The sequence below is a fragment of the Echeneis naucrates genome, chromosome 2 (genome assembly GCF_900963305.1).
Source record: "Echeneis naucrates chromosome 2, fEcheNa1.1, whole genome shotgun sequence".
NCBI classification, from domain to species: Eukaryota; Metazoa; Chordata; class Actinopteri; order Carangiformes; family Echeneidae; genus Echeneis; species Echeneis naucrates.
Genome location: NC_042512.1, coordinates 20022125 through 20047996, shown reverse-complemented (window position 1 = coordinate 20047996; position 25872 = coordinate 20022125). Strand labels below are relative to the sequence as shown.

The window sequence follows — 25872 nt, the reverse complement described above, 5'->3', positions numbered from 1 at the left end:
TTGTCATAATGGATGTCTGTTTTCAGCTCTGGTTGTCTTTGTAAATGATATTTTATGAATAGATGTTGAACACAAAATAAAGACTTGTTGCTGTAAAGCGTTTCCTCTCAGCCTGGGACAGCGTGCTGGGTTTTCAGCTCCAGGTATTTGGGATATTGTTTTCATTCCTTAATCCTTCCCGTCTTCCCCCTCTGGGTCTCAGTGCTGAACAGATCCGGACTTATTGCTGCCTGGATGAGCCAACATGAGCTGCCAAAGGCTTTTCTGTTCTGATTTCTTCTATATAACGAACACGACACAGCCAAACGTACATCCAACAGGTTTTTACAGACTGGAACTTGTTTGTTCTTTTAGAAAGATAATGTACAACATGGTGACAATATTGAATTGAAAAGTGGATGAACTAGAAGTTAAAGGTTCATATTTTTAACTTATCCAGTGTTTGATTTTAACCCTTAGATGCACAACTGATTGGACCCTACATTCCTTCAAGACGTATCAGAATCAATGTGTGTTTTTGAGCCATTTGGTTGCGAGCATTCACTCACTCTTCTTCTACCTCTGATCCCTTTCCGGGTCACGGGGGGTTCTGGAACCAATCCCAGCTCACTCTGGGCGGGGGGCAGGATCACCCTGGACAGTGTGATGAGACCACGTCAAGAATCTCCACCAATAAAAAAGTTCATCTGCAAACTTCTGCAGAAAAAGGAGACAGATGACGGTTAAAATCAGAAACATCCAAACGTGCTGATTGGTGATTGTTCATGACTCTGCCTTTTTCAACGAAGTGATCTGTCACTTTATCTACATGACATGTTTTTCTAGTTTCTCATGTTGACTTTGTGTGTCAACGTTAACTTTCACTGTCAGTTTGCAAAAAACAAAAAACAAAACAAGGACAGATTAAAAACAGCAGTTGCAGCACCAACTTAGAAAATCAAAGCAAAAGTCCAGTTCACTTATCCAGGACAAAAAACAAACAGATCTCCACATTCCTCTTCTAATGCTGCCTTGAGTGCTCTCTGTCAAAGCTTACAGAGTTTCCTGTGTCTGAAATCAGCTCCAGGCTACTAATAAAGTTTGACTCCTCCTCACTCCAAAGGTCCTCCTGCACCTCCACAAGGAGGCCACAGAGGAGAAGACGACGAACAGGAGATGGGAGAGCAGCAGGAGACGGAGGTCGCTCCTCCAGCTGTCAAGAAACAGAAAACCTCCAAAGAGGTTTATTTCTCCGTCCTTCCGGATAAATATGAACCTCTGATTGAGGAGGTGGACGAGGAGAGAGAGGAGACACTGGAGGAGAGGAGGAAGAGGAAGGAAGAGAAGAAGAGGAAGAAGAAGAGGAAGTACAAGAAGTGCAGGAAGGTAAGACGAGCTGGGGGCTACATACCTACACACTCTGATCGCACAACTGCAGTTAACAGCCGGTGATTTTCAAAAATCAGCTGAATAACAGAGGAAATGTCCTTCATCAAACGTTTTTCAAATGAATTTTAGAAAAAATAATATACAATAAAGCGGAACAAAAACGTGAATTAAGAAAATAATTATTACGGTAAATGAAGAAGTATTGATCGGTTATCAGCAATATTTTATACATTTTCACTCGAGTACAAAGTGAGTGGCAGTAAAATAAATAAGATGTAGACAAGACAAAGTGAAGCGTTCAGTGTTTGTTTGGCTTCACATGAATGCTGTTAAACATTGGTGAGTTTGACCTTTGACCCCACCTCTCTGGACCAGAGGCCTTAAAGCGACCAGCTCCGTATTTTTCAGAGATTACTGAAACTCTTTAAAACTGCAGACAGCGTTTTCTTCACCTGTTAATCCAGCAGCTCAGGTCCAGGTCAGGTCCAGTTCATGTCCAGGTCAGGTCCAGGTCAGGTCCAGGTCAGGAGCAGGTCAGGAGCAGGTCAGGTCCAGCTCAGGTCCAGTTCAGGTCCAGCTCAGGTCCAGCTCAGGTCCAGGTCAGGAGCAGCTCAGGTCCAGCTCCAGTTCAGGTCCAGTTCAGGTCCAGCTCAGGTCCAGGTCAGGAGCAGCTCAGGTCCAGCTCCAGTTCAGGTCCAGCTCAGGTCCAGTTCATGTCCAGTTCAGGAGCAGGTCAGGTCCAGCTCAGGTCCAGCTAAGGTCCAGTTCAGGTCCAGGTCAGGAGCAGCTCAGGTCCAGCTCCAGTTCAGGTCCAGTTCAGGTCCAGGTCAGGTCCAGCTCAGGAGCAGCTCAGGTCCAGTTCAGGACCAGCTCAGGTCCAGCTCAGGACCAGCTCAGGACCAGCTCAGGTCCAGCTCAGGTCCAGTTCAGGTCCAGCTCAGGTCCAGTTCAGGTCCAGTTCAGGTCCAGTTCAGGTCCAGCTCAGGTCCAGAGTCCTTAGTCCTGTTTTACAGGACCTGGACTTGGTCTGGTTCCTTGCTCAGGGTTCACACGCTGCTGGAGGGACGGTTGATTTTTAACACCTGTCAGTCAATAAGAGTGTTTTCCTCTGGAACTGGGAATCGAACCTTTGACGGTTTCTTGTCTTTCTCGCCATCAGAACATCATGAAGGCTCTGCGGTTCAGCTGGCGGTGTCTCATGGCCGGGTTACAGAGCATGGCGTCCACCTACCCCACACCCATCTCAGCGATGGCCACCGTGATGACAGAGGTTAACCGGACATCCAGCAGCAAAGCATGATGGTCCTGCTCCTGGTTTCAAAGAGAGGAGAATAAATGGATTATTTCATCATTTCAACATTGAAGTGAAACTACAAATCCTCCATTTATTGATCTGAAAATCTCTTCAGATTCCTTAAACTGTTTACTGTTTCCAGTTATTTGGATGATATGATGTGCGTTTACCTTCGTGTGATGGATTTAGAATCCGACCTTCTGTGATGCGTCTGAACTGCCAGTTTGATCTGAAATATCTCCAATATGTGGAGTAACAAACTACTTGTATCAGATTTGAATCCTGTTTTTTTATTACTTTACTTCACTGATGAAAATGTGAAAACTCAAATGTTTGACTGACTTTTGGAAAATAAATGTCGCGTCGAACTCTAAACTCAGTGTTTGTGCTGCTTTGCCTCTCCTTTCCACCTTATTTCCCTTCCTGCCTCCTTTCTGTCACAAAAACAATCAATGACAATGATGATTAGAATGGTCATGTAATCCATCAGATGGCCACAAGGTGTCACTGTAACTCCGTCAGGTGTTTCGTGGGGCGTGGCCAGCTTGTGGGTGAAAGGTCAGTTAGTTTGCAACTCTGCTGGTCCGTCAGTCTGCGGCTGGCAGATCAGACAGAGTCCAGGTGGCCATAGCTGTTCAGCCAAGACCGGAGAGACCGGAGAGACCGGGGAGACCAGAGAGACCAGAGAGACTGAAGAGACCAGAGAGACTGAAGAGAGACCAGGGAGACAGGAGAGACCAGAGAGACCAGAGAGACTGAAGAGACCAGAGAGACAGGAGAGACTGAAGAGAGACCAGAGAGACCGGAGAGAGACCAGAGAGACAGGAGAGACTGAAGAGACCAGAGAGACTGAAGAGAGACTGAAGAGACCAGAGAGACTGAAGAGAGACTGAAGAGACCAGAGAGACTGAAGAGACTGAAGAGACCAGAGAGACTGAAGAGACTGAAGAGAGACCAGAGAGACTGAAGAGACTGAAGAGACCAGAGAGACTGAAGAGAGACTGAGGAGAGACCAGAGAGACTGAAGAGACTGAAGAGAGACCAGAGAGACTGAAGAGACTGAAGAGACCAGAGAGACTGAAGAGACTGAAGAGACCAGAGAGACAGGAGAGAGACCAGAGAGACTGAAGAGACCAGAGAGACAGGAGAGACTGAAGAGACTGAAGAGACCAGAGAGACAGGAGAGACACTGAGGAGAGACCAGAGAGACTGAAGAGACTGAAGAGAGGCCAGAGAGACCAGAGACTGGAGACCAGGAAGTCCAGAGTCCAGACCAGCAGGACCAGCAGGACCAGCAGGACCAGGATGGGCTGCTCCTGAAGACCCGGTCTGCTCGGTGATGTCTCCGCTGCAGCTGTCCGTCTACTGGCGTCTGTCTCTGGTCTTCATCTTCAACCCTTTCCTCTTTTTCCTCGACATCTTCACGGCTGCCATTGGCGCCACCTGTCACCATGGCAACGGCACCAGCTCGGACATCTGGCGCGGACAGGTGCTTTCAAACTTCAGCCAATCACGGCCCGGGGAGCTTCCCGGACCCGATGCTGATTGGACCGCTGAGAGCAGAACCAGAGAGGTGAGTGGATATTCTGTTCGCACTGTCTGAGACGTTTAACATGTTTTTAGAACTCTTTGGCTGCAGAGTTCGGAGCCGTGTTCCGTCCATAACGTTTCCTGTCACCTGTCAGTCGGTGTGCGGGTGGACTGACCGCTTGTCTCACGGTCAGACGCTCTTCACGGCCGGCCTGCTGCTGGGATCTCTGTTCGGAGGAGCCATCTCTGACCGGTGACACACCGAGCAGGTCACAGCTGTCAATCATTGTTGTCACAACAAGCAGGGACCGTGTTCACGTGTGTGTGTGTGTGTGTGTGTGTGCGCAGGTACGGGAAGCGTCCGGTGCTGCTGGTGTGTGTGTGCGTGCACGCACTGTGTGGGCTCGTGCCCGCCGTGCTTCCTCAGCCGCTCCTCTTCCTCGCTGTTCGCTGCCTGACGGGGGTCTGCTGCTGCTGCATCAACATCTGCTCCTTCAGCCTGGGTAACAGAACCGACACAACAGAACCTGACGGTGCTGTCAGCTTTATTCCAGATAACGAGCTGCTGGCTTCCGGCCACTGCTGCGATCTGAAGCAGCAGGTTCATTAAACCCGACAGCGTTCACGGAGGATTTAACCCTCTTTAGATTCTGAAAGGTTCGGAGTGTTCACCAACCAGTTTGTGTTGCAGCGGTGGAGTGGACTCCGCCCACCGGCCGCCTCTGGCCGCCAGCCTTCCTGCCGTTCTGCTTCAGTTTGGGGACGATGGGCGGAGCTCTGCTGGCCTGGCTGAGCAGCACCTGGACCCGGCTGCACCTGTCGCTGGCTCTGCCACAGCTCATGTGCCTGCCGCTCTACATGTAAGTCGTCCACCTGTCCACCTGTGCACCTGTCCATCCACCTGTCCATCTGTGCACCTGTCCATCCACCTGTCCATCTGTGCATCTGTCCATCCACCTGTCCACCTACCTGTCCACCCACCTGTCCACCTGTGCATCTGTCCATCCACCTGTCCATCTGTGCATCTGTCCATCCACCTGTCCACCTACCTGTCCACCCACCTGTCCACCTGTGCATCTGTCCATCCACCTGTCCACCTGTCCATCTGTGCACCTGTGCATCTGTCTATCTGTGCATCTGTCCATCCACCTGTCCACCTGTGCATCTGTCCATCCACCTGTGCATTTGTCCATCTGTCCATCCACCTGTCCATCTGTCCATCCACCTGTCCACTTGTGCACCTGTGCATCTGTCCATCCACCTGTCCATCTGTCCATCCACCTGTCCACCTGTCCATCCACCTGTCCACCCACCTGTGCACCTGTCCATCCACCTGTGCATCTGTCCATCCACCTGTCCATCTGTCCATCCACCTGTCCACCTGTGCATCTGTCCATCCACCTGTCCATCTGTGCACCTGTGCACCTGTCCATCCACCTGTCCATCTGTCCATCCACCTGTCCACCTGTGCATCCACCTGTCCATCCACCTGTCCACCTGTGCATCTGTCCATCTACCTGTCCACCTGTCCATCCACCTGTCCACCTGTCCATCCACCTGTGCATCTGTCCACCTGTCCATCTGTGCACCTGTCCACCTGTCCATCTGTCCATCCACCTGTCCACCTGTCCATCCACCTGTGCATCTGTCCATCCACCTGTGCATTTGTCCATCTGTCCATCCACCTGTCCATCTGTCCATCCACCTGTCCACTTGTGCACCTGTGCATCTGTCCATCCACCTGTCCACCTGTGCATCTGTCCATCCATCTGTGCACCTGTCTATCTGTGCACCTGTCCACCTGTCTCCCTGTCCCCCCTCTCCCACCTGCCCAGTCTTTTCTAGGTGTTGAAGTAGCTTGACAGAATGATCTTTGTCTGTTTTTAAAGTTCCCTCCCAGAGTCTCCTCGCTGGTTGCTGCTCAGGAGGAGGACGGATGTTTTGGACCGTTACCGTAGCAACAGCCCTGCAGATAAGCACTTCCTGGACCTGGTAAAGACACAAAAACTCAAGATTGTGTATCTGAGTTAGCTGACTCTCTGTTGTCAGGAATCGTCCAAAATGTGAAGAAAAAATAAATGGCAGATGGCTGTGTGTGTGTTTAGCTGCTGGACTCGGCCTGGTCTGACCTGCAGAAATCCACAGAGGCTACAAACCCACCTGGAGGCCCCGCCCCCCGTGACCTCATCCAGCTGAGACACCCGACCGTCCTGCTGCGACTCTTCATCATGAGCTTCGTGAGGTAAGGAGGAAAAACAAACAGGTGTATATTATCAAGTCTGAACACCAAGAACATGGTGAAACACTTGAAACGGGAATTAAACAGAAAAGGTCTGTACTTTGTGGTTTTTACACCAACTGTGCTGACACACAGTGACAGATATCTGAGCCTTTAACTGGAACTGACCACAGAGGACCAACATGAACAAGTTTAACTTGTGTTTCACACCTACAGCAGTCAGAGTCTGACCTTTGCCCTCCACAAGGTTGTGTTGCAGCTTTACAGATTGGTGACAGATGGCTGAGATGATGATTGACAGGAGTCGTCACCAGTCGGGTCAAAGTGTCGGTGTGCTGTCAAACATTATTAGCACACGCTGAACTTCTTAAAGGGGAAGTTATGCCAGTGAGTGATGAGCTGATTCACCTGTTTGTCCTGCAGCACGGCGTCGGCCTTAACGTACTACGGCATCTGCATGAACATCGGCTCCTTTGGCGTCGGCGTCTACTCCGCCCAGTTCTTCTCCGGCCTATCAGAAGCTCCCTGCCTGCTCGTCCCGCTGGCTCGCCTGGGACGGCGACCACTCAGCATGCTCGCTCTGTTCCTGAGCGGCGCCGCCTGCTTCTTGTCGTTGCTGCTGTCCAGATACCACGGTGAGCTGTGACCACGGGCGGGTTCTGGCTGTGATCGGTGTGTAACACTGACTCTGTGTGCAGGTGAACCAGTGCTGGTGATGAGTCTGGCTCTGCTGGGAAAACTCTGCATCCTGGCCGCCATCTTCATCTCTACACTGTACAGCATCGAGCTGTTCCCCACTGTGGTCAGGTACACAACACCACCACAACACCACCACACACTGAACCTGCTTCCATCCAAACTAAGCAGTGTGGTTCTGATGCAGACAGCGCTGTGTATCACTGGTCAACCTGTGTTTCCGCCTCGGCTGTATGGTCAACACCCTCGTCCCCCCCAACCCAAACGGAGCCATCTCACTGGCTGCCATGGTGGTGTACAGCAGTGGGCCAATCGTAGGTTGCGGCCTGTGTCTGTTGCTGCCGGAGACCAGCGGCGTGCCCCTCCCTGATACAGTGGAGGACTGCGTCAGGCAGCTGCGGCCCCACCCCCCCAGCTTGGTCACCCTCTGGAGGACTCGGTGAGCGCCTCTGAATTCAAGGTCCCATCACAACACTGTCACATGAGCTCTGATGGAGCTGCTGCACAGACTCTGGGTCACGTTGCAGTCTCACAGCTCGTATTTATTTTTACCTCAAAGCAGGTCACTGATTTATGGAAGACCAGAAGACCAATGACCTTTACATCTGCAAGAAAGAAGATACATGACATGGCACACACATTAACAGCTGCAGAGTAAATCTTTACCTTGATTTGTGTGTGTGTGTGTTTTTTCCAGGAAACCGGGGAGCAGCCAAACAGGGAAAGCAGAGATCCTCCCTGCTGAGAAAGACGACACACACACCCCGAGCGCACAAACAGGACTAACATGCACACACACAGTCTGAGTTTGCTGTGACTCTGTTGATCGAGTTTCATGTTTATATTTGTACTTTGGTTTGCTCTGGTTTCAATGAAAGACCAAAATAACTGAGGGAACATCAGAGTCATGCTTTGTATTTTACGCACTTGTGTTTTATAATGTGTGTTTTATTCCTGGGCTGTATTGTTGTGACTGATTTGTTCTGTTTGCCTCTGATCATTGTTGAACATGGTTAACAGCGAGCTGCTGGATGTTCATGTTCAGACCTGAGTGAATCAAATTTTAGCAGAAGCGATCCCCAAAAGTCTCTGCCACCTGCTGCCAGAGAGCAGCAACTACACAACACAGAAAGGTCTGCTGTCATGATCTGACCAGGACCAGGACCAGGACCAGGACCAGGACCAGAGGCCTCTGGGTCAGAGTGCAAGTTTAACATGATTTATAGTTATGGATGAGGAGTCCTACAAAACACCCTCAAAGACAGGAAAAAAAAAAATAAATAAATAAAAAACCATTTAAAGACACAGAACAATCAACAAGTGACGCAACAACAACAACGACAGAACAAACAAGCAGATACACAAAAAACAACCGCAGTTAAATCTGTTCTGGGCTGATAAAATGAAAATGTTTTTGACTCTACAGTCATTGGTGTTGAGTTTCTTTTTCTCCTTTTTCTAGTTTGGACTTTCTGAAGCATTTCTTTGAAAAAATATTGATTAACACTGTCACAGATTTATATTTTATAGATTTATTAGAAATTTTCATACAAACTGTAAAACATTTCCAAAAAATAAACCCATTATAATCTTGACCTCACTAAACTGACAGAATAATCCAGCTCTTCTTTATCATTATTTATAAACTGTAAACAAAGAGAAGCATGACAATATTTTACAGCAGCGCGTCCTATTTTCTGCCGTGGAGACATTTTAAAGGTGGAGACAGTAACAGATCCCAGAAATGAAGCTTTAAATACTGAGCATGATGAGTTCACTGCCCTGACAAACATCTGTAGTTTTGTTTTAGTACTTTGGTAATGCTGAATAAGCTTTTTCAATTTACAGCAAAACAGCATGTGCAGATATTTTTGTTTAAGTTTGGTCCCTACCTCACCATCACCTTTTTAACAAACAGACCTCCAACCACCAAAGTTTCCCGAAAACAACACGGGCCGATTCACACATTATTACCATTTCATTGCCACTATTGATTAAAAATGTTGGATCTGATTATTGTACCGTGTGTCATTTCTGAATAATTTAAGAAGTTTTTTCCTGAAAATTGAAATTGGAAACCTGTAATTACTGTTTTCAATCAACAAATCTGACAATTGTATCAATAAATTAATTTTTGGTTTGGGAAAAACAACTAAAAATGTCAAACACCTAAATATTTAGAGATGAAGGAAAGCAACAGATTCTCAAAAGTTTGGTGGTTTTGGTTGAAAAACGTCACTTGAACAGTCCAATCGGTTATGAAAACAGATTCCTTCATTAACCAGCAAACTGCTGCTCTAAAACAAAGCATTACCCAGAATCCCCTCCTGGTTCCCGTAGTTGTCGATTGGACCGTCAGTACGTCACAAAGTTGGCGGGGAAGATGCCGACCCGTCCATCATCCAGCTGTCCCTCCCACCAGTCGTACTGAGCCTCTGTCTTGGTGATGACGGTGATTCTGTCGCCAGGAACGAAGCTCAGGTCGCCAGGCTGCTGCCCTGTGAATGGATGGGTCGCCGTGACAACCAGCGGTCCACTGGCGCCGCCCATCGTCGGCACCCCACCTACAGACAGGAGAAAATTTGTGTTAAATTTTAGGCCATATTAAGGAAACAATTTATAAAAATGTCATCATTATTTAGTTTCTTTCAATTAAAGGATACTTTAATTTTAAATCATCATCAATAAAAAATGAGTCTGAATTGGAGCAATAAATATGATTTCTGTTGTCGTACCGAAGCTGTCCGAGCTTTTGGAGGCAAACTGACCTGCAACAGGAAGAAAACGTCATTTAAACCAGAAATCCAGAGTGAAAACTGCTGTGAACACCAGAGGGAGCTGCAGCCTCACACACACTTCATTCGGGACTGAAGGGGAGTTGGAGAAGGAGGCAGGAAGTTCACACTCACCTGAGGTCTCGGATTTGTAGATGGAGCAGCTCGGATAGAGAGAGTTTTTACTCGCAGCTCCTTGGCGTGCACCTGAAAGCACACACGTCTTTACACACTGCATTTTCAGAGGTCAATAAGCGTCTCAAACACAACAACACCTGTGTCGGGTCTTGGTCTCTGGGAGCTGCGACCTGGTTTCTGCTGAGGCGGAGCTGGAGGTCTGGATGGAGGACCAGTGGACTGCTGAGGCGGAGACAGAAACGGCAGATTAGGGTCAAAAACATTTCAAGCTCCTTCACCGAGACTCAGATTTAGTTGTTTCTCTTTCATTTCTGTCGGACACATGAGGTCACTCACCTTCGGACGCATGTTCTTACTGGTCCAATCTGTGGTGTAGGCCTCGGTGTAGACGTCCAGGATGTGGTACAGGTCGTGGCACTCTGACGGCGGCTCCACGTCACCGTTCAAAATGGCTGATGCACGGATCTCCTGAGAGTAAAACCTGCAGACGTTCACATGGAAACGCTCTCAGACTGGAATTCCCTGAGCGCACCGTTTCTTGCTCCATCTAAGGTTTCATTCGTGGACATGAATGAACTGAAGCGCAGACCGGGACGGTTCACATTCAGGCAGGTGGACGGACGTCCGACATACTTGCGGTTGGTGTCTTTGCGTTCGATCAGGTAGGATCCCTCCAGAGAAATGCCAGCAAACAGGCCTCTGGACCGGCAGTAGGTGAAGACGGCTGCAGTGCTGCGCAGAGCCACATCGGCCTCCACGTTCCTGAAACGACGACAGTCATGAACATTATGGGAAAATGTCCCTCCTCCTCCCTGATGAGTTTATGGTCTCAGTCTTCAACACAACGTGATGGTCATTTTTGAAATGGGGTGGGGTTAGGGGCGGGGCTACTGTACCACCCAATCAGGATGGAGGACAGAGCAGGTCAAATCCACCTTGACCCTCAAACATAGTTTCATAAAGCCGAGATGGCAGATAGACAGAGCAGAGCAGCAGCTTCTGTGACGCTTTGTAAACACGCTTCATCCGGACCAGGAAGGAGGGCGTCGTCAGTGACGAGCAGCTTCTCAGCATGAACTCATCAGCATAAAGGCCTTTTCAGCGCTGCCTGCTCCAAACTCCAAAAAGTCATTTCAGTAGAAAGGCACTGATTATCTTGGTGGCGTTCCTTCAGGCAGGATCTGAACCCTCCTAATTTATAAAAGGACTGTGGTTTCTGACAAACAGGAACGTGATGCTGCTGTTTTCTGTTTATATTCAGAGCTGCTTCTCGTCGTTCAGCTGGAACGGACACATTCGTTGATTCAGCATTCACCTGCTGGTCAAATAGCTGGCCACGCCCACACACACCTGCCAACACGTGCCAAAACCTGTCGAGCTGCCCTGAAACAACACTGACCTGGTTGTTATAACATCATCATTAATCACCTCTAAAGTAAATCACATCTGTTTGTGTAACTGCCACGGAGGCTTAATGAGTTTGTGTTTCTGCTCTGGGCCCTGAAACACAAACAACACTCAACATCTCATAAATCTCCAGCCTCCAACCCCGAAAGTATGATTTCACCCAAACCACCTGCCCAAAGGTCCCACAGCAACAGTACAGTTCCCGCCCAGCGTCAGGTTCCCGCCCTTCGTGAACGCCTCGATGGCCCGGCGCTGGTTGAGGATGATGACCAGGTCCGACACCTGAAAGGCAGCAACAACTGAGAAAAGTGTCTGATTGTTTGGACAGCAGGTCCATAATTCTGGGTTTGGGTTTGGGTTAGCTCCATTCACGTCACGGTGTTTAGTTTGTTCTGTTCACTCACCTCCACGCCGATCTCAAAACCTCCTCCCAGACCAGCGATGCCGATGGCAGAAGGTGCAGACCAGCCTGAACACACAACAAGAACACAATGTTGAAAGGCTCATTTGTCTTCAGTGTTTCAGTTGATCGTCTGATTGTGGTGATATTTGTCTTTGTTGTTTTTCTTGACTTCACCTCGCAGACAGACCTGAAACCTCTTTCTGCCGTCACAGGTTCAGAGAATTGATTTGTTTTTCTCTCCTTCGGCCTTAAAGCCCGGAGCCTCCCTCACACCGGCCGTGTGACAGCCGCCGCCGCCAAACGAGCTAACTGTCAGATGACTGCAGCTCGTTCCGCCGCAGGGGGATCGGCGGGAGGGTGTGTTTGTTACCCAGGCGAAGGGAAATGCCCCAAAATGTCAGAAACAAAAAGCTCGCTGTGAGACAGACCAGAGAGCCGGATTTCCTGAGGTGGGGGTCTTACGTCTGTCCGGCAGCCGGGCGATGACGATGCCGCTGCCTCCCCTGGCGGTGATCATGAAGCCGGCCTTGATGACGGAGATGATGGCGAGACCCTCGGCCTTCGCTATCACATGAGCTACAACACAGACACACAACACACAACACAAAACACACACTTTAGGCCTCAGCTCACATCAGGAACTCTGAGGGGGCAGTTTACAGCAGAGAGGGGCAGTTTACAGCAGGACGGGGCAGTTTACAGCAGGACGGGGCAGTTTACAGCAGGACGGGGCAGTTTACAGCAGAGAGGAGCAGTTTACAACAGAGAGGGGCAGTTTACAACAGAGAGGGGCAGTTTACAGCAGGACAGGGCAGTTTACAGCAGGACGGGGCAGTTTACAGCAGAGAGGAGCAGTTTACAACAGAGAGGGGCAGTTTACAGCAGAGAGGGGCAGTTTACAGCAGGACGGGGCAGTTTACAGCAGAGAGGGGCAGTTTACAACAGAGAGGGGCAGTTTACAGCAGGACGGGGCAGTTTACAACAGAGAGGGGCAGTTTACAACAGAGAGGGGCAGTTTACAGCAGAGAGGGGCAGTTTACAGCAGGACGGGGCAGTTTACAACAGAGAGGGGCAGTTTACAACAGAGAGGGGCAGTTTACAACAGAGAGGGGCAGTTTACAGCAGGACGGGGCAGTTTACAGCAGGTGAAGGGCGGTTACAGCAGGTGAAGGGCAGTTTACAGCAGGACGGGGCAGGTTACAGCAGGTGAAGGGCAGTTTACAGCAGGACGGGGCAGTTTACAGCAGGTGAAGGGCGGTTACAGCAGGAGAAGGGCAGTTACAGCAGGACGGGGCAGTTTACAGCAGGACGGGGCAGGTTACAGCAGGACGGGGCAGTTTACAGCAGGTGAAGGGCAGTTACAGCAGGTGAAGGGCAGTTTACAGCAGGTGAAGGGCAGTTTACAGCAGGAGAAGGGCGGTTAACAGCAGGAGAAGGGCAGTTACAGCAGGACGGGGCAGTTTACAGCAGGACGGGGCAGTTTACAGCAGGACGGGGCAGTTTACAGCAGGACGGGGCAGGTTACAGCAGGAGAAGGGCAGTTACAGCAGGACGGGGCAGTTTACAGCAGGAGAAGGGCAGTTACAGCAGGACGGGGCAGTTCTTACGGGGGATGAGCTTGTCTGGCCCGTTCCTGTTGGAGATCTCGGTGAACTCTCTCAGGATCTTGGCGGCCTTCTTGGCCTCGGACTTCAGGTTGGAGGGGATCGGGTTACTCACTGCGGACACACAAATTACACACTTTGTTAACACAATCAGTTTCTGAGCAGAGAACCTGTTGGTGGACCTCCTGAACGCTGCCGTTCAGTCAGCAGGCGTCAGTCCACACAACTGGAAGAAAAATGTCATAATTACTAAATTAATGCCAAGTTCTCTTCCCTGATGCCGTTTCTCCACGTCAGAAAGTCCTTTAGAAACGGAGTGATTCATTATCAAACCATTTTTATTTGCTTCATGGCACGTTTACGCCTCTGCTGGAAGGTCTGATGATGGGATGTTCTGTGCTGGCCTTGTGTCATGTGTCAGGAATGTGCTGCAGCAGCAGACATGTGGACAAACTGGTTCCTGCTGTCTGACTCTGGTTTTCATCCAGACCAGACCCAGACTCAGTCCCATCAGTTCTCTGGTGGTTCTTGTCTCAGTCTGAACCTGATGACAAGTCCCAGAACTCCTCATCAGGACAACATGAACATCTGGACAAGGTTTTTTCACAATCACAGACTGTGTGGTCTGATGGTCTGAGGAGGTCTGAGGTGGTCTGAGGAGGTCTGAGGAGGTCTGAGGTGGTCTGAGGAGGTCTGACGTGGTCTGACGTGGTCTGAGGAGGTCTGACATGGTCTGAGGAGGTCTGAGGAGGTCTGATGGGACCTGAGGTGGCCTGAGGTGGTCTGAGGTGGTCTGAGGTGGTCTGAGGAGGTCTGAGGTGGCCTTAGTAGGTCTGAGGAGGTCTGAGGAGGTCTGATGTGGCCTGAGGGGGCCTGAGGTGGTCTGAGGTGGTCTGAGGTGGTCTGAGGTGGCCTGAGGAGGTCTGAGGTGGCCTGAGGAGGTCTGAGGTGGCCTGAGGTGGCCTGAGGAGGTCTAAGGAGGTATGAGGAGGTCTAAGGAGGTCTAAGGAGGTCTAAGGAGGTCTGATGTGGTCTGATGTGGTCTGATGTGGTCTGAGGAGGTCTTCGAAGGTCTGAGGTGGTCTTAGTAGGTCTGAGGAGGTCTGAGGTGGTCTGAGGAGGTCTGAGGAGGTCTGAGGTGGTCTGAGGTGGTCTGAGAAGGTCTGAGGAGGTCTGATGGGCTGAGGTGGTCTCACCTGAACTATGACGCCACCTCTGTTACTATGACGACGTCTCACTTCCTCCAAAAAGGCCAAGCCCCTCCTAAATGATTGGACCGACCAATCACGGGAGTTCATTACCTTTAAGTGAGCTCGCTGGCTCTCATGTCCTGGTCAGCCTTAATGAGGGTTGCCATGACAACGACATTTAAGAACCTGGAGAACTTCCTCAAAGAAAAAAAAAGACAAATCCAGAAACCAGAACCAGTTCACAGGAAACAGGAAAGCAGAAAGCAGAACTTCCTGACAGACCTGATAAAAACCATTTGACCACCTGAGTACCAACAACCAGCTCACCGTTCTCTGGACAGGAAGACAACAGCTGAGTGTGAAACAGGACAACCCGGACCAGGCCAGGGGACAGGTGGGACAGGTGAGACAGGTGAACTTACTGTCTGTCCTCGTCCTCGGCTCTTCGGGTCTTCGTGGGTTTACCTGCGGACAGGTGAGCTTCGCTGCCGGAGCCGCTCGTGCCTCTTCACTTCCTCTCCGACCGAAACTATCTTCTCGCACTAACTTCTCGCGGTATCTCGTCGCGCCGCACGTCACCTGGACAGGTGAGTTCTAGTGGGCGGAGTCAGCGGGATCAGAGAGACACGGAAGCACGGACTGAGACGTTGTCAGGGAAACAGGCGCCGCGCGGACAGCCCGGGAGTCCGCTGGGCGCGTCCACGTGGGTCAGTGTGGCTGCACTGGGCGCGTTCACGAGCTCTGCGGGGAGGGGCTTCCCCTTCATTTTGTTTTCACTTCCGGTCACAAATCTTAATAAATATTAATATTCAATAATTATTAGAGTACAAATTTTTATCAAAACAAAGACATCATGGGATTTAATTCATTCACTTCTCACTATTCATTATTACAAATATTACAGTCAAATTCTACAAAAACTAAATGACATTATGAATCATAATTTCATAAATTCCATCACCATAAATGTTAACAGTCAGTCCGAAGAAAGATGAATGTTTTCTACACTCACAGCTTCCACTTTTGAATGTTTCTTGATGTTCTGGGCATTTTCCTGGCTGAAGAGACCAGTTTGAGGAAGAATTGAGTCTCAGCCACTAGATGTCGCCTCACATCCCTGATGACGTGTGGGACAGTTTGATGGAGGTCATCAGTGATGAGTCCTTTTCCCCTCAACTCCAAATACCTGCAGGTTCAACACAACCAGAATTACTGTCCGTTTAAAGATAGCGGCCGCTCTGAGGTCACATATAAATAAAGAATAGAAGATATTTAGAAAGAGCTGTCCCCTTGAGTGAGAAGTAAATGGGAAATTGATATAAATATTGATATTCGAGCAGCAGGTCTCAGATCAGCTCAGGAATGTCCCAGACTTTCTCTCTCACTGCTGTTTATCCAGACGGAGAGAAGCTGAAAGCTTTCCCAAGTTTGGCCACAGTCAGGACAGCCATTGTTTCTCACGGTTAACGTGATAATGTTGTGTTTTATTATAAATCCCTCTCCAGCCAAATAGGCGGCCTCCTCAGGGAGGTCAAAGGTCAGGAGTTGGCACTCTCAGGGGAGCGAGTTTCTTTAATATCTGCAGAGCAGCTACATCAAACTAACACAGTTATTTGTTTCTTCACACGATCCCGTCACAATAAAACTTGAATAATGACAGCAATAATGATAATGGTTTCATTTAGTGGCGAACAGTTTATGTGGGATCGTGGGAGCTGAACCCGACAGAGCCCAGAGAGGTCACACAAATCAGGTGACCATTCAACAGCACAGTTTCGATGATTATTATCGGTGATTTGTAGTTTTATGAATAATTTGTGTTTTGGGTAAATCTCAGAGTCACATTTCAGATGTTGCTCAGCAGCAGATTTGGTTTCAGGTCAATAAGAGTTTGAGGCTCAAAGATCCAATTATGCAAACTATGAAAATGAGAGAACATTTCCTCTGATCTGATCTGTAAAATGCTGTTCACGTGTTTGTGCCTCACTAAAACATTATTTTTATTATTATTACTGGGCCAATAACCATTTTCCAGCTTGTTGTGAAAGAGTAGAATCCTTTAAGATTACTATATTTATCAGAGTCCGGTTCCTCTGGCTCTTAACATTCAGCTCCTGACAGCAGAAGGACGATCAACAGAAATGACAACTGCCTCAGCTTTTCAGGATTCCTTCAGTAAAATGTGCTGAACATGTGGAGTGACTGCTGAGAGTGGGAGGCAGATGAGCAGCGTGGGTGTCTGAGGCTGATGTTGGCCGGGCTGTCAGTCTGGTATTTAGACTGGCTTCTATTAGCTTTAACCTCTTATCTCATCTGTACCTGCAGCGGCTCCCATTCTGCAGTCACATGTTTAGTTTCACACGGTGGAGAAAGTGCAGTTGGATCGGATCTTTTCTATTCATGTTTGTATTCACAAAACAAAATGTGCAAAAGAGACGAGTAAAAAAAGAAGTCAGGATCTGTTGCTGCAAATGAAACAGAGTTAAAAAAAAAAAAAATCTAAACAGTAAAGTGTGATATGAAGGAAGAGGAAGAGAAAAAGGATCCTTCTCCTCTCCTCTGTCTTTATCTCTCCCTCCATCTCTGTTCCTCTTGTTCTCACGTCTTTATCTTTTTCTTCTATCGTTCCTCCCATTAATCCCTCCTCTCCCTCTTTAAATAGCCTGCTGGGTAAACATCAGTTTCTCTGCAGCCATTTGTCTTTTTAATGCGTTTCCTCTGTGTCTGTGTGTGTGGTGACCCAATCTCTGTAATCCAGTCCAGGCTTCCCAGTTCTCAAACCTTCTACATCCCAAAAACATGTTTAAGTTTTGAGCAGAAGGGTCCCGGGTCCTTTCTCCTGTGCTTCGTGGCCCAGATCGGGGCAGTGCACCCCATGTTGGCCATCAACCGATGATCAAGTTGAAGGTTTTATTGTGCAACCATCAGCTTCCCTCAGACCTCTCCTCAGGCTTCTCCCAGTCCTCTTACTGTCACGTATTTGATCATCGTGACGAGGCGTTCACACACCAGGACACAAATGGAGGCCGACCAACGGAGGACAATTAAAGCCGGCTGAGTGGGCAAATCAGGACAGCCGCTGTGAACGCGGATTCTTTGATAATTAGGGAAAGAGTCTTAACGAACCTGTCTCACATTCACTCCAACCACAACATTACCTGCCAGAGCTCCAGTCTGGGTTTCACCGCCCCCGACTTGTCACTCAAACTTCCCCACCCAGGTATGTGGGACAGCCGGCGTGTGTGCGCTCCTGTGTGTAAAAGTACAAGAATGTGTTTATTTACAGTAGTTGTGAGACGTTTGTGAGGCCTCGTGCTGCACTAATACCATGAGCTGATAGAGCTGCTCTCCGACACGGTGGAACAGTGGGTTGGGATGTGGACAGTAACAGTTCAGGCCTGGCAGAGGCTCAGCTGTCATTCATCACAGATTAGTCATTACCTGCCGCAGGTGTTAGTCACCTCATTGCACCGCTCCTCTTTCACTGCCTCTATTGTTTCTACTGCCCTTTGAGGAACTTTTAGTTGACTCCAAATCACAGCCGGTACTTTATGTTCTATTATTGATCATTTTAATTGCCCTGCTGTGGCGGCTCGGGGCAAATACAGAATCACCACAAATACGGAAATCCAGCGCCGATTAAAGCCAATCCCAGCTCACTCTGGACATCACAGGACCAACACACAGAGGCAGACAGACCTACGGACAGATTCACCAGTGAACCCAAACAGGACGTCTCTGGAGGCCCCAGGCCGGGAACCCGACCAGAACAGAGAGAAGCACTGTGGCACCGTGAATTTATCTCAACTCAGCAAGCACAAAGTGAAATTCAGCAAATGAGTGAAACGGCCCATTTTCTGTCTTAAATTAACGTTCATGTTGAAGTTCTGTTGGGTTTAAAAAGCTGCCGAGCTATTTTCATAGAATTACAACTGAACTATGAACTAATGTGACGCTAACATTAGCTAATTAGCTCGCATTAATAACATCAATAAAGAGATTTTCTAAATGAAGGTTTAACCGACTGCAGGTTCATTTACGTCGATCACACGATTGTTTCTAAAAGTTTTAAAGACTCAGATTAGAAGGAAACTAAAAAGAAAGGAGGTTGAAGGAGAAGTCTGCGGTCAGTTCTGTCATGTGGACTGTGGGAAGTCAGGTTTTATCCCGCTCATATCATGTGAACTGGTTTGATTCCCAAACCTCCTCTGAACTCTGTCACCGTGAAAAACATCCATCAGGCCGATCTGCAGTCTGAGTCCACAGGAGGATGTTTTTATTTCTCCTTTTAGTTCAAATGGAAATTCAACGAGAGAAAAGCTGCAGATTCACTGAAAAAAAAAAAAAAAAAAAATTCTAGCATTCGGAAAATTTGGGTTTCCACCATCATTGTCAGATTAACATTGATTAAATACTCTGATGAAAACTTGGTTCGGTTTAAATCATTTCTGGTCCATTTGGTTTGTTTGTTATGTATATAAGACTGCACCACAGACAAGGACCCCTCCGACGACACGTCTCCTTCAGAAGCGCCGCAGATCTGAGATCAGCCCTCAGTCTGACTCTCATCTGTGTGGATTTAGATCACACATTTTGCTTCTCTTCAAAATTTATGTGAAGCAACTGAAAACCAGCTCAGTCAGTTTGGCTTTTTACGGCCTTTCTTTGGGTTTCAGTGGTCTGAGTTCTGAATCTGTCATCTCTACAGAGACGACAGGCTGACAGACAACACTGCTGCATGGGCCTGTAAGATGATGAATGTCAGCTGCTGCCAAAACTGCAGCAGAGCTGGTCGGACTGCAAACACACACACACACACACACACACACACCTTTGACAGTTTGCCTAATTACTATTAAAATGACTGTAAGTGATATTTTGGGAACATTAATCCAAAGACAGACAGAAATTCTGGGTGATCAGGTTGTGACTATTGTTACCACAGCCGTTACCGTAGCAACAGTCCTATAAATGTCACATGGCTGCAGGCACATTGATGCCACATTTGTCACTAAACACTATAAACAACAACCACCACCTTTTGATCTACATCACGTGTCAGTGCCAACGATGACGAGCTCTGAACCCTCTCAGGTCCTCGGCCGGTCTGGGGCCTGCTCAGGGAGGATGAAGGGTTAACGAGGTCAGCTCCATGATGAGCAGGAATATTCCCCGTCAACGTGAAGCCAAAGTCAACAGAGCAGCTATGTGGCTCACCCTGTCAGAGACAAACTGCTCCAACAGTAGCTGCTCTGTCTCTCATCACGTCTGCACCGTCACAATTTGTGCCGGAGATTCATGTTTGAGCTGCAGATCAGCAGATCTGTTGGGTTTTTAACAACCGCAACCACTTTCTGCTCCTGATTAACCCGGAATGTAGAAGGCCTGAGGCTCCGGGGGACTGGAGGACAGGACCACATCATCCATGTGAAGGACAAGACGCGTTGGATCAAACTGAAGTAGAATAATAATGTCAAGTCAGCCAGCCAATCAGAGGAGAGGGCGGGGAAGGTAACACCAAAAAAAAAAGAAAACATATGAATCGTGTGTCTTTATTCCTCTTTCAGTATGTACATATTGCACACAGACCTGCAGGTAGCTCTGTTCTTCACACGTGTGGCAGCTTCAAAAATATAAATACAGCTGGAATATTATTATTATTATTATTATTATTATTATGAATCCTGTAACATAAAACACAGCACCTCAGGCTTTGGTGTCTCGCAGAACAACACCTCGTTTATCCATCCAGTTGCTCCTACAGCTTCAAACGGAAGGTCAGATAAAATTTAGACGTCCATTGTCCAAAATAACACAAAAACCAAAACACTGTTGTTCTGCATGAGCAGGACGGACACATCGGTCCCATGTCAACATTACTGAGGGCAACAAATAGTTTTAAAATCAGACTTTTTTCTCATCAGAGCAGCAACGCCGCTCATCGTTTTCCTGAAACTCCAGCAGAATTATCAGCGGAGAAGAAACACAAATCCATTTCCCTCCTCAGTCTGAACAGGAAATCAGTTTCCTGACAGCGTGGAGTCGATCAGCTGAGGTCAGTCCGGTTGTGTCATTGGATGAGAACAGCTTTTCTGTCTGCAACTCCAATTCACTCGTGAGAGTCGGATATATCCCTCAGCAGCTGGAGGAGCCCAAACACAGAGCGAACAGAGCGGGAACACAGGAGCGAGACTCATCAGCTGACCGATGAGGTGATGACGAGGTGCGAGTCCAGTAAAAAAAAAAAAAAAAATTGTTCACATAAAAAACACCAAATCAAGACGCCCTGAGTCATGTGATCCAGGTCGTGCTTGTCACAGTTTACTGAAAGTCAAACCAGAGCAGAAGAGAAGATGGTCAGCGGGGCTCATTGGCTGCAGGAGACGACCTCTGTTGGCTCTCCTCGTTGTCATGGCAACACCGGAGGCTGGAGTCTGGAGGCTGTGAAGGAGACGGTGAGAGAGAAGACGCTTTAATCTCAGCTTTTAGGTTCAAACACTTCAGCGCCTTCACAGGAAATGGATTCTCTGACACATTTTAAATGAGCCGCTGTGAGGGGGCGGAGCCATCATCAGAAGGATTGTCATGGAAACAAGGAAGACATGAGGTCCCCAAAACACTGGCACTACATCTCCCATGATGCATCTCTCTGCTCTACAGGACTGATTGATGGCACAGGTTTTGCAGGTTCCAGTATTTCGGTCAGCCCAGCAGCCACAAGTTCTGCTGAAAATCTGCTGAATATGGACTTACAAGTTCTGCAGAACCGGAACTCTACAAGTCCCACATGTTCTACACAGACTCCGGGACACCCAGGTATCTGGCTATCTTACAGGTAGACTCAGGTCAGCTGTCTGCAGTCTGACAGGACGGACAGACTGAAACCAATTTTTACAGCAGAGAACTTCTTCAGGGAAGAAAGACTGCTGAGACAATGAAGTTCATCATCATCATCCCACGAACATCTGTTGGCCTGTTCTGAGGTTTGACCTCCACCATCTATGTGTTTCCGTCAGCGGCAGAGCGTGTTTAAAATGAAAAGATGTCTGAGTTCAAACAGTCTCACCGTGTGTTTATCTCTCCATGCAGCGGGGGCTTTTGGCCAGTTGAGTCAGCAGACGAGCACATCTTTTATAATCTGCCAGGACAAAAACACAAGAGTGTTTATCAGCAGAGAGAAATGTGTTGAAAGGTTCTAAAAACAGTGTCACGAGGAGAGTCACGAGGTTCAGGTTGTGTTTAACCTTGCTTCGCTCTGCCAGAAAGAGTCCTGTGGCCTCCAGTCAATTAGTTCGGATGTTGTATTAATCATCTTCTGGAATCAACCCAGAGAAATCACAGCAGGAAAAGCTCCGGTGTAATTATTACCTCGTTTAAAACCCTGACCACACAGCCGTCCATGTGCAGCTACCGTTTACACTTCTGAAGTTTGGCCCTCCAAAGCTCCTGTAACACTGTCTTTAACCAGAAAACAAGCTGCTGCTTCACACACTGATCTGAAAAATACCTGCATGAACAGGCCACAACACACACACACTCTCTGTTATCAGTGTAATCGTGTCAGAACAGCAGCAGCTCTCATGATTTAAATCATGCATATATTTCAGTGCTTACTTTGGAGACAGATAGTGTGTTTGTGTGTGTGCGAGTGTGTTAAAACAAGTCTTATCCTGTTTTCATCTCACACACACTCCTGCAGCAACATGACAGGAATATGAAGGGGAATTGAAGTGACAACCTTTCTGTGTGCGTACTCACAGTCAGGCACAGTGCAGTCCCTGGTGTTGTGGTACAGTCTCTTGAAATGTTTTTTGCACTTGGGGTTGAAGTAGAGAGGACCTGAGGAACCAAACACAGGTCAGCTGGACTCTGATTGGACGGAGGAGTTCTGATGTCTGATTGGTTAAACTCAGCTCATACCTGTCAGGTGTCTGATGAACTTATCTTTGTGCCGTGGATCTCTGGCATTACCTTCTGAAATAAAAGAACAAAAACTGATGAGTCAGCATGTAACAGCAGCTCCGTCTGAATGAAGCTGTAAGGACGTCCCCTCCTCCTCCTGTAGATCCGATCCGTTTGGAGCCGGTTCTTCTGTCAGACGACAGATTGAGAACGCGTCGTATGACCAATGAAACAGATGAAATGGCTCCTGGGGGTGAACATGTGACCGAGGAGGACGGAGGCAGATCTTCCTCAGGCTGCAGACGGATGAGACTCCTCCACAACGGTGTCGTTGTTTCAAACAGAACCTTTCAAACAGAACTCTCAACCAAAACACTCAAAATCTTTTTAGATCACAAGACCATCATTTGTCTGTTCTAAGATCCATGATCCCATGTCTGTTTGATGTTAGGAAGATTTTAATTTACTGTGAATCAGCCAATGATTGAAGCTCAGAACTCCTTTTTAAACTGTGTTAGTGTTGGTTTGTGTGTCATCAACTTTTACTGCCGCTAAAAAAATTTGAGTTCAACAGATCTTCAGTCAGTTTTCAGCATGAGAAGAATTCGATCCGTTCTTTGATGCCCGAAAAAACAAACAAACAGTAAACAGGAAGTACCGACGCTTTCAACTGGAGTATAACCCGTAAAGTCCAATTGTTGCAACAAAGAGTCGGTCCTGCTGTCTTCAGGATCCTGGAGGTGTCCCGGTCTGAAGGGGGGGGGGGGCAGATCTGTCCACTCTGCACTCTGTTCATTCATTCACTCACTCAGAGTGACACCATGAAACCTCCACAGCTCCACGACAACAATCAGGACCTCAGACAGCTCCCGTATTCCTGGTGGTCTCCGGTTCAGCACCGCGGACAGCGGTCGGGCCTCCAGGTCGACCACCAGGCAACGAAACGATGACATCATCGGAGGAGACGCTGGGCATCGAACCTGTCACACCTCGGACATCACCAAGGGAACAGCTGATTCTTCTTCAGGTCATTTCTCTTTTCTTCCATCTGAACTGAGAAAGTTTTCTTTCTGAGGGGGAAACAGAATCTGGACCGATCTGGACTGGTCTGAAGGGACCGGTCTGGTCTGATCTGGACTGAAGGGACCGGTCTGGTCTGAAGGGACCGGTCTGGTCTGATCTGGACTGAAGGGACTGATCTGGACCAGTCTGGACCGGTCTGGACTGATCTGGACCAGTCTGGACCGGTCTGGCACAATCTGGACTGATCTGGACTGAAGGGACCGCTCTGGACCGGTCTGGACTGATCTGGACTGAAGGGACTGATCTGGACCAGTCTGGACCGGTCTGGCACAATCTGGACCGGTCTGGACTGAAGGCACTCAGCTCAGATCACTGAGGACAACACGTCCCTGAACTGGACTCGGACCTCAGATCCTGGACTTGTTCCTTTGAACAAGTAGAGTTTACAGCGAGACAGACAGAAACATCAACCAGTTCACTGAGACCAGTTCACTGACAACCAGGACCAGGACCAGGACATGGACCAGGACATGGACCGGGACATGGACCAGGACTGGAGTCTCCAGACTCACATTTAAAACGGATAAAGATGAGTCCAGAGACAGATCTGACCGGATCTGGACCCACCGGAGCTTAAATCTCAGTCTGGACTAGAATCTGTAGTGGTTTTGGTACTGACCCAGTCCGTGGTGCGACCTGCCCAGTCTCGCCGGGTTTCTCCCTCCGAACCCGGTGAGTCCCGGAGCCGGCTCCGCCCTGGTCCTCGGCTGTCGGCCGCCCAGATCCGGCAGGCTTCCGTCCGTCCGGGTCCCGGATCCTCGGAGCAGGGCGGCCGCGGCGCAGCGTCCGGCGGCCAGGAGGAGGAGCAGGAGGGCGGACAGGACCGGCAGCCGCGGGAGCAGCATCACAGCGGACCTGAGGACCGAATCCAGAACCTGGTTCTGACAAACTTTCAGAAACTTCTCCGACAAACTGTTGTGTCCTGGCGGCAAAATGTTGCGTTACCTCGGCTCTTCACCGCGCACTGATCCCGAATCTCCCCGGTCCGGTCCGGGTCTCGGCCCGACTCTCCGGGTTCTGGCTGTGTTGGCTGTCTGGAACTATCCCGGGTTACTTTGGATCTGAGCCGCGTGCCGCGCGCCGGGCCCGGTGGCATCTTAGACCGGCAGCTGGAGCGCGTGGAGCGGCGGCACCTTCATCACCATCCTGGTCCTCCGGATCTGCGGACCGAAGAGAAGACTTTCAGCCAATCCGGGCCGTCCTGCCGTCCGTCATCGGTCCAAGTCCGCCCGGCGGAAACACGGCGGGGGGCGGGAGCTGCGTGCGTGTTCGTGCACGCGCAGATCCGCCTGTCGCTCCGCGGAGCTACACTCCCTCTTAGCGGAGGGACAGCAGAATGCTCTGTCCTGGCCCGGTCCAGATGAAGGTTCTGATGGGTTCTTCTGGATGAACTCTGGTGACTTTACATCACAAAACACAACACAAACACAATCAAACACAACTATTCACACACATAAGACTCCACAACCACAGCAACAATAACTGAAAGTAACAGAGTAAACAGACAGGCAGACAGACAGGCAGACAGGAGGACAGGCAGACAGGCAGACAGACAGACAGACAGACAGGCAGGCAGGAGGACAGGCAGACAGACAGGAGGACAGGCAGGCAGGCAGACAGACAGACAGAAAGACAGACAGGCAGGCAGGAGGACAGGAGGACAGACAGACAGACAGGCAGGCAGGAGGACAGGCAGACAGGAGGACAGGCAGACAGGCAGGAGGACAGGCAGACAGGCAGACAGACAGGCAGACAGGAGGACAGGCAGACAGGCAGACAGACAGACAGGCAGGCAGGAGGACAGGCAGACAGACAGGAGGACAGACAGACAGGCAGACAGGAGGACAGGCAGACAGGCAGACAGACAGACAGACAGGCAGGCAGGCAGGAGGACAGGAGGACAGACAGACAGACAGGCAGGCAGGAGGACAGGCAGGCAGACAGACAGACAGACAGACAGACAGACAGGCAGACAGACAGGCAGACAGGCAGACAGACAGGCAGGAGGACAGGCAGACAGACAGGAGGACAGACAGGAGGACAGACAGACAGGCAGGCAGGAGGACAGGCAGACAGGCAGACAGACAGGAGGACAGACAGACAGGCAGGCAGGAGGACAGGCAGACAGACAGAGACAGGCAGGCAGACAGGAGGACAGGCAGACAGACAGGAGGACAGACAGACAGGCAGGCAGGAGGACAGGCAGACAGGAGGACAGGCAGACAGGCAGGAGGACAGGCAGAC

At 49.3% G+C, this 25872-nt stretch overlaps 4 protein-coding genes across 7 annotated transcripts; 2 read left to right on the top strand and 2 right to left on the bottom strand.

Annotated features, from left to right (window-relative positions):
* Positions 1-796: 796 nt before the first annotated feature.
* LOC115056048 (uncharacterized protein C1orf115) lies at positions 797-2983 on the top strand. Its single transcript, XM_029522293.1, has 2 exons — positions 797-1365; positions 2528-2983. Exons 1-2 carry the CDS (start codon positions 1156-1158, stop codon positions 2666-2668), a joined length of 351 nt encoding a protein of 116 aa, XP_029378153.1. The 5' UTR covers positions 797-1155; the 3' UTR covers positions 2669-2983.
* Positions 2984-3884: 901 nt separating this feature from the next.
* On the top strand, positions 3885-9048 carry LOC115055999 (solute carrier family 22 member 13). 2 transcript variants are annotated; one of them, XM_029522196.1, is made up of 10 exons: positions 3885-4235; positions 4348-4445; positions 4541-4695; positions 4884-5052; positions 6082-6184; positions 6298-6434; positions 6855-7066; positions 7130-7238; positions 7315-7566; positions 7825-9048. In XM_029522196.1, the coding sequence occupies exons 1-10, from the start codon at positions 4002-4004 to the stop codon at positions 7931-7933; spliced, it is 1578 nt and encodes a 525-aa protein (XP_029378056.1). In that variant the 5' UTR covers positions 3885-4001; the 3' UTR covers positions 7934-9048. The 2 variants fall into 2 exon arrangements, with proteins under 2 accessions (XP_029378056.1, XP_029378064.1); XM_029522204.1 differs by having other exon boundaries at positions 3967-4235; positions 4348-4461.
* sh3yl1 (SH3 and SYLF domain containing 1) lies at positions 8650-15166 on the bottom strand. 2 transcript variants are annotated; one of them, XM_029522218.1, is made up of 11 exons: positions 15066-15166; positions 13457-13567; positions 12312-12425; positions 11851-11915; positions 11616-11728; positions 10673-10801; positions 10376-10520; positions 10177-10261; positions 10037-10108; positions 9863-9895; positions 8650-9691 (listed from the first exon to the last, which is right to left on the bottom strand). In XM_029522218.1, coding segments are annotated over exons 1-11 (1077 nt in total). In that variant the 5' UTR covers positions 15067-15166; the 3' UTR covers positions 8650-9482. The 2 variants fall into 2 exon arrangements, with proteins under 2 accessions (XP_029378078.1, XP_029378085.1); XM_029522225.1 differs by having other exon boundaries at positions 10177-10258.
* A 5019-nt stretch (positions 15167-20185) lies between these two features.
* On the bottom strand, positions 20186-25020 carry alkal2b (ALK and LTK ligand 2b). 2 transcript variants are annotated; one of them, XM_029517150.1, is made up of 6 exons: positions 24574-25020; positions 24248-24483; positions 22564-22617; positions 22402-22482; positions 21710-21781; positions 20186-21084 (listed from the first exon to the last, which is right to left on the bottom strand). In XM_029517150.1, the coding sequence occupies exons 2-5, from the start codon at positions 24471-24473 to the stop codon at positions 21717-21719; spliced, it is 426 nt and encodes a 141-aa protein (XP_029373010.1). In that variant the 5' UTR covers positions 24474-24483; positions 24574-25020; the 3' UTR covers positions 20186-21084; positions 21710-21716. The 2 variants fall into 2 exon arrangements, 1 of the variants encoding a protein (XP_029373010.1); XR_003841397.1 differs by having other exon boundaries at positions 21710-22482.
* Between the last annotated feature and the right edge of the window lie 852 nt (positions 25021-25872).